Source organism: Cololabis saira, chromosome 23, assembly GCF_033807715.1.
Source record: "Cololabis saira isolate AMF1-May2022 chromosome 23, fColSai1.1, whole genome shotgun sequence".
NCBI lineage: Eukaryota > Metazoa > Chordata > Actinopteri > Beloniformes > Belonidae > Cololabis > Cololabis saira.
Genome location: NC_084609.1, coordinates 2,451,001 through 2,463,486, shown reverse-complemented (window position 1 = coordinate 2,463,486; position 12,486 = coordinate 2,451,001). Strand labels below are relative to the sequence as shown.

The window sequence follows — 12,486 nt, the reverse complement described above, 5'->3', positions numbered from 1 at the left end:
GTCACTGGGAAATCAGACCTCTTGGTCTTTCTGGGAACTTTTTTTATTGTTAAGGACTCGCAGATATTTCCTCACACTGATGCTTTAACTCCACATGATGTTTCTAATTTGAAGTTGACGAGCACGACGCTCTGACTTGTTTTCTCAGCGCAGGAGGACATAATCTTCACAGAAAGGTTACATTTCTACCGTCAGACTCTTTGGGAGACGGTGTGTAAAATTCCTGCAGATAATGATAAGCGGATCATCATCTGATGCTGCGACTGCAACGTCTCTCTTCACCCGTCAAGGCTGATTTATGGTTCCACGTTAAATCGACGGCGAAGACTACGGCGTAAGGTACGCGGCGAAGCGAACCATACGGTCCGCACGCCGCGTACGTAGGTGAAACGCGGAACCATAAATCAGCTACATTCGTAAAGACTGCACCGGGCTCGTCGAGCATTTTAAAAATGTGCGCGCCGTCCGCTGATGAAATAAGAAGGATTATTCTGTAATAATTGGACCTAAACAGTGAAGCTGAAACTCACATAATCTGAACAGTTCAAATTCCAGTTCGTGATCTGCAGAATTAACAAGTTCACGTTCAAGTTCTTTATTTGTAAATATGTTGCGTTCAGTTCAACGTTCTCACAGAAATGAACGTGTTCAATGAACGCGTTCATTTGAACGCGTTCATGCACAACACTGCGCTTGGTAACGGTAATTGAGTTACTGAATTTAAAAAGTAATGCGTTAGAGTATTGGGGTCCTCCCCCCCCCTGGGGGGCGCCAGAGATCTCTGGGGGCGCAAATCTTTGTCTGCTTTGAGGATATATAGTTGTAAAAATTATATTTGCGCATGTTAAATAAATAAAAAAATCATAATAACAAACCTAATGGAATACTGTAATCCAAGTCTGTATAAACCCGCGTAGTATTTTATTTATTCATACTACTACTCTGACAGTTGTTGAAGGAAACATGTAGAAAAATGTTGCTCTCATATTAAAAGAGACATTTTTCAGAAATGATTTTATGTTTTTGTGCGTATTTGATACATTTGTGACACAAAATGAAGGTGAGGAAAAAAAAGTAATATCTGTACAGGGTAAACCAAAGAGAAATGTATCAAAAAACATAATTAATGTTAATGTTTTTCAGTTAAAGATTTTTAACGAATCACTTTACTCTTTTGGTGCTGGTACGTACGGGTCGGGGGCGGCTGGTCTTACACACAAGTAGGAACAAGGAAAAAAGGTCTAGAACCGCTGAGTTAGAGTATTAGTTACTGCAAAACTAACAGAGTTACTGTTAGTCCCAACATTGGTGAGAACTCATGGGAATTCCTAATAAATGAATAAATGAATGAATAAAGAAGAGTGTGAGTGTTACCTGGTTGTACAGAGCACACAGGTGCAGGGCCGTGTTTCCTGATGCATTCTGGGAGCTCATGTCGGCCCCGTAGAACAGCAGGTGCTCCAGGTGCTGCACGTTGCCGAAGCGGCAGGCCTGCAGGTTTTTAAGGGTTTATAGAGTTAAGAGTTTAGAGTTAAGGTTCATACGGAGCTCGTACCTGGACCGGTTCACCTGAGGGGGCGGGGTCTCACCTGGTGGATCTCCTGCCAGCCGTTCTCATCCGTGATGCCTGTAACCATGGCAACAACAACCACCGTCAGCACAGCAGCAGGAATACATAGCATGTTGAAACACAATTTTAAGAATAAACTCGAAATTTTGTGAATAAAGTCGAAATTTCGACTTTTTTCTCGATATTTACACCTTTTTTTATCGAAATTGTACTTCAACATTAATCTCAACATTTCGACTTTTTTGTCGACATTTCAACTTTATTCAGGAAATTTTGAATTTTTTTATCGACATTTCGACATTTTTATCGAAATTGTACTTGAACATTAATCTCGACATTTCGCCTTTTTCTCAACATTTCGCCTTTTTTCTCGCCATTTCAACTATTTTCTCAGAATTTCAACTTTTTTCTCAAAATTTCAACTTTTTCATCAAAATTTCAACTTTTTACTCGATATTTACACTTTTTTATCGAAATTGTACTTCAACATTAATCTTGACATTTTGAGTTTTTTCTAGAAATTTCAACTTTATTGACGAAATTTTTACTTTTTCTCGAAATTTCAACTTTATTCACGAAATTTTTACTTTTTTCTCGACATTTCAACTTTTTTCTCAAAATTGTACTTCAACATTAATCTCGACATTTCAAATTTTTTCTTGACATTTCAACTTTATTCACGAAATTTTGACTTTTTTCTCGACATTTCGACTTTTTTCTCGACATTTTGACTTTTTTATTGAAATTTTTACTTTTTTCTCAACATTTCGACTTTTTTATCGAAATTTTTACTTTTTTCTCGACATTTCGACTTTTCTATCGAAATTTTGACTTTTTTCCTCGACATTTCGACTTTTTTCTCAACATTTCGACTTTTTTCTCGACACTTCAACTTTTTCTCAAAATTGTACTTCAACATTAATCTCAACATTTCGACTTTTTTCTCGAAATTTCAATTTTATTGACGAAATTTCAACTTTTTTCTCGACATTTCAACATTAATCTCGAAATTTCTACTTTTTTCTTGATCAATCAGAGGAGTCTCTACCGATGGAGGCGTGGTAATAAAATAACAACCAATCAGAGGAGTCTCTACCGATGGAGGCGTGGTAATAAAATAACATGGACCAATCAGAGGAGTCTCTACCGATGGAGGCGTGGTAATAAAATAACAACCAATCAGAGGAGTCTCTACCGATGGAGGCGTGGTAATAAAATAACAACCAATCAGAGGAGTCTCTACCGATGGAGGCGTGGTAATAAAATAACAACCATTCAGAGGAGTCTCTACCGATGGAGGCGTGGTAATAAAATAACAACCAATCAGAGGAGTCCGTACCGATGGAGGCGTGGTAATAAAATAAAGACCAATCAGAGGAGTCCGTACCGATGGAGGCGTGGTAATAAAATAACAACCAATCACTTTTTTCATGACATTTCAAATTTATTCACGAATTTTTGACTTTTTTCTCGACATTTCGACTTTTTTATCAAAATTTTGACTTTTTTATCAACATTTCAACTTTATTCACAAAATTTTGACTTTTTTCTTGACATTTCGACTTTTTTCTCAAAATTGTACTTCAACATTAATCTCGACATTTCGACTTTTTTCTTGACATTTCAACTTTATTCACAAAATTTTGACTTTTTTCTCAACATTTCAACTTTTTTATCAAATTGTACTTCAACATTAATCTCGACATTTCGACTTTTTTCTCTTTTTTGTCAACATTTTGACTTTTTTCTCGACATTTCAACTTTATTCACGAAATTTTGGCTTTTTTCTGGACATTTCGACTTTTTTCTCGAAATTTTGACTTTTTTCTCGAAATTTTGACTTTTTTCTCGACATTTCGCCTTTTTTCTCGAAATGTTGACTTTTTTGTCAACATTTCGACTTTATTCATGAAATTTTGACTTTTTTCTTGACATTTCAAATTTATTCACGAATTTTTGACTTTTTTGTCAACATTTCGACTTTTTTCTCGAAATTTTGACTTTTTTGTCGACATTTCACCTTTTTTCTTGACCAATAAAAGGAGTCCGTACCGATGGAGGCGTGGTAATAAAATAACAACCAATCAGAGGAGTCCGTACCGATGGAGGCGTGGTAATAAAATAACAACCAATCAGAGGAGTCTCTACCGATGGAGGCGTGGTAATAAAATAACAACCAATCAGAGGAGTCCGTACCGATGGAAGCGTGGTAATAAAATAACAACCAATCAGAGGAGTCTCTACCGATGGAGGCGTGGTAATAAAATAACAACCAATCAGAGGAGTCTCTACCGATGGAGGCGTGGTAATAAAATAACATCAACCAATCACTTTTTTCTTGACATTTCAACTTTATTCACGAAATTTTGACTTTTTTATCGACATTTCGACTTTTCTATCGAAATCTTGACTTTTTTATTGAAATTTTTACTTTTTTCTCAACATTTCGACTTTTTTATCGAAATTTTGACTTTTTTCCTCGACATTTCGCCTTTTTTCTCAACATTTTGACTTTTTTCTCGAAATTTCAATTTTATTGACGAAATTTCAACTTTTTTCTCGACATTTCAACATTAATCTCGAAATTTCTACTTTTTTCTTGATCAATCAGAGGAGTCTCTACCGATGGAGGCGTGGTCATAAAATAACAACCAATCAGAGGAGTCTCTACCGATGGAGGCGTGGTAATAAAATAACAACCAATCAGAGGAGTCTCTACCGATGGAGGCGTGGTAATAAAATAACAACCAATCAGAGGACTCCGTACCGATGGAGGCGTGGTAATAAAATAACAACCAATCAGAGGACTCCGTACCGATGGAGGCGTGGTAATAAAATAACAACCAATCAGAGGACTCCGTACCGATGGAGGCGTGGTAATAAAATAACAACCAATCAGAGGACTCCGTACCGATGGAGGCGTGGTCCTGCAGCAGCAGCTCGCAGCAGTAGGGGGCGCCGCCCACCATGGAGGAGTGGTACAGGGGGGTCAGGCCTCGGCTGTCCTTGTAGTCCGGGGAGGCCCCCAGGTCCAGCAGGGTCTGGACCAGGACCGGGACCCGAGGAAGGACCAGGACCAGGACCAGGACCAGGAACCAGGGAAACAGAGAGGACAAGGTTACAGGGGGGTCAGGCCTCGGCTGTCCTTGGGAGGCCCCCAGGTCCAGCAGGGTCTGGACCAGGAACAGAACCAGGACCAGGACCAGAACCAGGACCAGAACCAGGACCAGAACCAGAACCAGGACCAGGTTGTTCCTGGTTGTTCCTGGTTTTTCCTGGTCGTTCTCAAATAACCAGTCCTGCAGAAATGCATGAACGTCTCTCCTGGCTGAGGGTTGAGGATTTCTACTTACCTACATGTTACCATAGAATTATTAACATTTCTCTATAATAATGTAACTTATTGTTCAAATATTCATTTATATAACACTCGGGGGGCAAATAGTGGTGGAGTATGTTCCCTAAATCTGACTCTATGCAGATGACAGTACTTTATTCATCAAATTATGTTTGATTTGTGTGATGTTTTTCTTTATTTCTTAATTGTAATTTTATTTAAAATGTTTTTAATGTACTTTATGAATTGAGATTGTATGTTTGATTTAGTATTTTATTGTCTGGACCCCAGGAAGACGAGCTTTGGTTGTGGCGTCCGCTAATGGAGATCCTTTATGGCAGGGCTAGTCTAAGGGGGCGGGGCATCACCGTGAGGGCGGGGCTGTTCCTACAGAGCAGTGTTTAGACTGAGGGGGCGGGGCTAGTATAAAGGGGCGGGGCTACATTAAGGGGGCGTGTCCTCACCGTGAGGGCGGGGCTAGTTTAAGGGGGCGGGGCCTCACCGTGAGGGCGGGGCTAGTTTAAGGGGGCGGGGCCTCACCGTGAGGGCGGGGCTGTTCCTACACAGCACCGCCCGGTGCAGGGCGGTGATTCCGTCCCTCGTCCTGAAGTCCAGGTGCGCCCCCCCACTCCGGAGGACCTTGATGATGTCACAGCTGTCCTCCAGCTGGACGGCCAGCGTCAGGGGACACTCTGTTGGACAAAGACAGACGTCAGGGGACACTCTGTAGGGACAAGGACAAACGTCAGGGGACACTCTGGAAGACAAAGTTACAGGAGACTGAGAGACAGAGACACAGGAGACTGATTCTGGTTGAACGGTCCGACAAACATCTCGTTTTCTTTACGAGATCAGAATAAAAGCAGAGCAGTGATTTCCTCTCCACCCGTGTTGCTGTCTTGTTTATTCTCCTCCTCCATCGCTATGCAATAGCGATGGAGGAGTAGTGTGTAACTAATGTTATCCTGCGCGTTTATTATTCATTTTCCGGACAAACTTCGGTGCGTAACTAGTCCCGCAGCTTTGAGAAAACGCGAAAAGTAAAAACGTAGAAACGTGCGCCTTAAGTGGGAATAGATTGGTATGACTTTTATTAGCGATTGGCATGCACGTTTTTGCGCAACGTGCAAAAACGTGCACTTTTAGCGCCATCCGTAACGCATTGGGAGAACTTTGGGGCCTCACCACTCGCACACCGTTACTCGAAAAATTCTGAAGCGATTTAGAAAGTTGTAGGCCCTGAATTTAACTACAGTCCTGTGGATTTTCAGAGCGATGGCACAAATAGTTTTTGCACGAAGTGCAAAAACATTTCCAAATTTCCAAACTAATGGGGAGATTTTCCCATGTAAGTGAATGGGGCAGAATGTAACACTGTGGCTGGAAGGAAGTTAAAAAAAAAAATCACCTTTTTTCTGAGTCACGTATCTTTCTCATACTTGCACGTAGAAACTGTTTTTTCCTAAAATGTACACTTTTCAAGATATGAGCCCTCAAGCGAGGACTGGAAATAACTTTTTTGTCAAATTTAGAGTGGAGCTTTAATTTTCTAGAGTGGCAGAGACAGTAAAAAAATGACTTTAATTTTTATTTGTAACTCGAGCTCACGGCCAAACCGTAAAAGCTGGACAGATAATTTTTGGTCAGAATGTAGACATCGATGTTGGGATTCATAAAATGTGACTTTGACAGGCGGGGTATGCACAAAATTTAAACAGGGAGGGTTAAACCTGCGCCAATTCCTGCCTCAGTCCCCATTTAATGCAATATAATCAAAAGTTTTCTTCAAAAAAATCTCACTTTGTTTTTCTCACTGCCGTTACTAACACATTTTAAGGAATATCTGAATAAAATTAAGATTGTCAGAATCTGCCAGGTTCTGTGTCTCTCACGATGTCTTTATCTTTCTGCTAGGAGCTACGGTTTTCTCACAAATCAGAGTTGTTTGAGAACTTGTCACAAGGCAAAATCTGGGGTTTTCTCACAACCAACCCGGAACCTTCCTCATGTCGAGGTTGTTGTTGCCCCTAGCAACCAGAGCTCAGCTGTACTGATTAGACTGACCCAGACCTGGTCACATGACCCAGTCAGTACAGACTTCATATACTTTAACCTGGAAAATAGAGAAATCTGAACCCTGACCTTTTGACCTTAGATGATCCCCAGTCCTGCTGGGAACAGGTTCATGGGATATATATATTATTATTATTATACATATAAATATTTACATTTGTATATTATATATACAAATTAGTCCCGCCCCTTCTTCTGATTGGCCGATACGTTAAAGTCCAATATCTTTTGAATGGTTTGACATACAGGGTCATGGGTGGTGTCATTGGACTTAGTTTTGAGTCCTTGACTTCATTGGTGAAAATTAGCCCCGCCCCTTCTTCTGATTGGCCGATATGTGAGTCCTTCACCTTTATTGCTTGCAAAATGCAATAATGTACACAAATGTGCAGCAGCCGCCGTGGCACTCTCGGAATTTCTGCGAGGAAATTGTCTAGTTTATCTTTACTGTCTGGTTTATTTATCTTTACTGTCTGGTTTATTTATCTTTACTGTCTGGTTTATTTATCTTTACTGTCTGGTTTATTTATCTTTACTGTCTGGTTTATTTATCTTTACTGTCTGGTTTATTTATCTTTACTGTCTGGTTTATTTATCTTTACTGTCTGGTTTATTTATCTTTACTGTCTGGTTTATTTATCTTTACTGTCTGGTTTATTTATCTTTACTGTCTGGTTTATTTATCTTTACTGTCTGGTTTATTTATCTTTACTGTCTGGTTTATTTATCTTTACTGTCTGGTTTATTTATCTTTACTGTCTGGTTTATTTATCTTTACTGTCTGGTTTATTTATCTTTACTGTCAGGTTTATTTATCTTTACTGTCTGGTTTATTTATCTTTACTGTCAGGTTTATTTATCTTTACTGTCTGGTTTATTTATCTTTACTGTCTGGTTTATTTATCTTTACTGTCAGGTTTATTTATCTTTACTGTCTGGTTTATTTATCTTTACTGTCTGGTTTATTTATCTTTACTGTCAGGTTTATTTATCTTTACTGTCTGGTTTATTTATCTTTACTGTCAGGTTTATTTATCTTTACTGTCTGGTTTATTTATCTTTACTGTCTGGTTTATTTATCTTTACTGTCTGGTTTATTTATCTTTACTCCACCAACTCCAAATATTAATCACTTTTCTAAGTGAACGCAGTTCAAACAGCAGGAGTCTCCGCCCCTTTAATCTGATTGGTTTAGAGTAAATCGTCCCCCAGGTGGGGTTAGGGTTGCCACCCGTCCCGTAAAATACAGAATTGTCCTTTATTTGAGAAAAAAATGTTGCGTCCCGTATTGAACTAATACGGGACGCGATTTGTACCGTATTTTCATTAACTTTTACACCATATTCTAGTTGAATTATTGAAATACATTAACTTTTACACCATATTCTAGTTGAATTATTGAAATAAATTAACTTTTACACCATATTCTAGTTGAATTATTGAAATAAATTAACTTTTACACCATATTCTAGTTGAATTATTGAAATAAGTTAACTTTTACACCATATTCTAGTTGAATTATTGAAATAAGTTAACTTTTACACCATATTCTAGTTGAATTATTGAAATAAATTAACTTTTACACCATATTCTAGTTGAATTATTGAAATAAATTAACTTTTACACCATATTCTAGTTGAATTATTGAAATAAATTAACTTTTACACCATATTCTAGTTGAATTATTGAAATAAATTTACTTTTACACCATATTCTAGTTGAATTATTGAAATAAATTAACTTTTACACCATATTCTAGTTGAATTATTGAAATAAATTAACTTTTACACCATATTCTAGTTGAATTATTGAAATAAATTAACTTTTACACCATATTCTAGTTGAATTATTGAAATAAATTCACTTTTACACCATATTCTAGTTGAATTATTGAAATAAATGAACCTTTACACCATATTCTTCAACTGTATCTATATTCTACATCTGGGCTGATGTTACATACGTAGAATAGGAGGATATTTCAGTTGCTAGTATGGTTGTCTGTCTGTACAGTCATGCAAGTTCAATGCTATTAAAGCACTTTAAACTTTAAATCAAAGCATTTAGTTTTTTCATATAAAATAAACACATTTTTATTCAGTTTAGAAGTTTAGGGGCTTTTTTTTTTTGGCTCCTGCGCTGCTGAAATCAGGGCGTCCTTTATTTCTATTTCTGAAAGGTGGCAACCCTAGCGTGGAGTGCTCTCTTATGATTGGCTGAAACAAAGGAAGACATCTGATTGATTGCAGATCCTTCCATGTTAAAAAAAAAACGTATTTGTGGATCGAGTCTCGTCAGGGGAGTCTCAAAAGTCTCAAAATTCTCAAAAGTCTCAAAAGTCACAAACGTCCCACGCAAATCCAGCGCAGGTCACAGACAAAAAAAAACGTTTGTAAATCAGGTTATATTTGTGTAGCATCAAAAATGCATTTGTGTATCTTGTCCTACGCACGTGTGAATTGTTCTGTGCATTTGTGAATTATGAGACTGTTCTAGCTACAGACTGAATGGAAGACGACCAACACTTTTTCAGTTTTATTTCAGTCTGATTTTGGGGCCGATACGGTAAATATTTCCACATGGTTACCAAAGAGATACATCTAGCTTTGAGTTTTATGGTTTTTGTCCTTAAAATATTATATAATTTACCGTTATTTAGCATTAACCCAGACAGCGGTCGCCAGCTAGCTTGCTGCTTCTATCTCATTGGTCACAATTCTTAACATTTTTTTATGTTAGAGTCTAATTGGATGATTCAGCGTTATCTCTTCCATCAGGCAGCGTTTGACCTCTGAACTCTGGGAATCATTTGATCTAGAGTCACATTTGTGTGCTTCTAATGGGGATCCTTAAATACACTAAACTAAACTAAACTCATCTGTGATCTGATGTCACGTTGACGCCACGCTGTCGTCTTTCATTTCATTTTACATCCAGATGTGCTGAATGTGGCTCTAGCTACTTCCTGCAAGATGTGGCTACTTCCTGGAAGTGGTGGCTACTACGTTCTCACCTCCGCTGTCCGAGTCGTGGAAGTTGGGGTCCAGACCTTTCTCCAGCCACTTGGAGAGTTTCTCAACATTCTTCTGGTGAACATGTTCCATGAAGCGCTTCAGGTTGGCCTGAAATAACATACAAGAACGATTAAAAACCATTACAGGTGTACAGGTGTGTGTACAGGTGTGTGTACAGGTGTGTGTTCCATGAAGCGCTTCAGGTTGGCCTGGAGGAACCAGATACGGAGAAAGTTTCAAGTTTTTTTGTGTTTTTATTATCTTTTTTAAAAGAAGAATGTTTAAAAGAAAAGAATGTTTAAAAACTGTTCCAGGTTTAGCTTCGTCTTGGGAGGAATACGTGTTTTCCCGTCATGTACTACGCTGGCCGAGACCGCTGCAAATAAAATAAACGCTGCAAATAAAAGAAACGCTGCAAATAAAAAGAAACGCTGCAAATAAAAGAAACGCTGCTGCAAATAAAAAGAAACGCTGCAAATAAAAGAAATGCTGCTGCAAATAAAAAGAAACGCTGCAAATAAAAGAAACGCTGCTGCAAATAAAAAGAAACGCTGCAAATAAAAGAAACGCTGCTGCAAATAAAAAGAAACGCTGCAAATAAAAGAAACGCTGCTGCAAATAAAAAGAAACGCTGCAAATAAAAAGAAACGTTGCAAATAAAAGAAACACCGCTGCAAATAAAAGAAACCCTGCAAATAAAATAAACGCTGCAAATAAAAGAAACGCTGCAAATAAAAGAAACGCTGCTGCAAATAAAAAGAAATGCTGCAAATAAAAAGAAACGCTGCAAATGAAAGAAACGCTGCAAATAAAAAGAAATGTTGCAAATAAAAGAAATGTTGCATTAAAAAGAAACGCTGCAAATAAAAGAAACGCTGCTGCAAATAAAAGAATCACTGCAAATAAAAAAAAGGACGCAAATAAAAAAGCCACAACGGAAGTGAATTACCGGGGACTATTTCTGCTGATGCACCAGGGTGTTTTTTACGTGAGAGGAGAAGAAGAAGACGAAGAGGACGTAAGTGAAAAGGAAGAAATAAGAAGAGCGAGGAATAAGAAGAACAACGAACGAGAAAATAAGTGAAAAGGTTAGTGTTCAACGTTGCTACGTGTCATTTTTAATGTTTAATTTAACACCGGTGCATCGGCAAAAATAGTCCCTGGTAATTCACTTCCGTTGGGGCTTTTTTATTTGCGTCGTTTCTTTATATTTGCAGCTTTTATTTTATTTGCAGCAATGGCGGGTCTTGTGTATTTACAGGTGTGTGTGTGTGTGTGTGTGTGTGTGTGTGTGTGTGTGTGTGTGTGTGTGTGTGTGTGTGTGTGTGTGTGTGTGTTTGTGTGTGTGTGTGTGTGTGTGTGTGTGTGTGTGTGTGTGTGTGTGTGTGAGTGTGTGTGTGTGTGTGTGTGTGTGTGTGTGTGTGTGTGTGTGTGTGTGTGTGTGTGTGTGTGTGTGTGTGTGTACAGGTGTGTGTTTACAGGTGTGTTACCTTGGTGTGCAGCTTTGCTAGCTGCTTGTCGTCCACGTAGCTCTGCGTATAAACTCTCCTTTTATAACGAAACTGGACAAAAACATACAAAAAAATACATGACGTTAAAAAAGAATAACGTCTTAAATTCAGTCTATTAATCACTCAGTGATGTCATCAGTGATGTCATCAGTGATGTCATCAGGGATAGGGGTAATCAGGAGCAGGTTTACCTCCAGGTAGGGGATAGTAATCAGACTACTTTACCTCCAGGTAGGGGATGGGGGTAATCGGAGGGAGCGGGTACTCCTTCAGCATTAGTAATAAGATTACTTTACCTCCAGATAAGGGATAGGAGTAATCGGGGGGAGCGGGTACTCCTCCAGCATTCATTAGGGGATAGTAATCAGATTACTTTACCTCCAGATAAGGGATAGGGGATAGTAATCAGACTACTTTACCTCCAGATAGGGGATAGGGGTAATCGGAGGGAGCGGGTACTCCTTCAGGTGGAGTAATCAGACTACTTTACCTCCAGATAAGGGATAGGAGTAATAGGAGGGAGCGGGTACTCCTTCAGCATTCATTAGGGGATAGTAATCAGATTACTTTACCTCCAGGTAGGGGATAGGGGTAATCAGACTACTTTACCTCCAGGTAGGGGATAGGGGTAATCGGAGGGAGCGGGTACTCCTTCAGGTGGAGTAATCAGACTACTTTACCTCCAGATAAGGGATAGGAGTAATCGGAGGGAGCGGGTACTCCTTCAGGTAGGGGGTAGGAGTAATCAGACTACTTTACCTCCAGATAGGGGATAGGAGTAATCGGAGGGAGCGGGTACTCCTTCAGGTAGGGGGTAATCAGATTACTTTACCTCCAGATAAGGTATAGGAGTAATCGGGGGGAGCGGGTACTCCTTCAGCATTCATTAGGGGATAGTAATCAGATTACTTTACCTCCAGATAAGGGATAGGAGTAATCGGAGGGAGCGGGTACTCCTCCAGGTAGGGGGTAGGAGTAATC

General features: G+C 39.0%; 1 protein-coding gene across 1 annotated transcript in view; it reads right to left on the bottom strand.

Moving 5' to 3' along the window:
• shank3b (SH3 and multiple ankyrin repeat domains 3b) overlaps positions 1-12,486 on the bottom strand; it is a 146,492-nt gene that overhangs the window by 45,049 nt on the left and 88,957 nt on the right. The window contains exons 5-10 of the mRNA XM_061715197.1: positions 11,485-11,556; positions 9,994-10,102; positions 5,448-5,599; positions 4,482-4,611; positions 1,590-1,627; positions 1,375-1,491 (exon numbers count right to left, since the gene is read on the bottom strand). Of these exons, the coding sequence (XP_061571181.1) occupies positions 1,375-1,491; positions 1,590-1,627; positions 4,482-4,611; positions 5,448-5,599; positions 9,994-10,102; positions 11,485-11,556 (618 nt within the window). The remainder of the gene's footprint in view (positions 1-1,374; positions 1,492-1,589; positions 1,628-4,481; positions 4,612-5,447; positions 5,600-9,993; positions 10,103-11,484; positions 11,557-12,486) is intronic.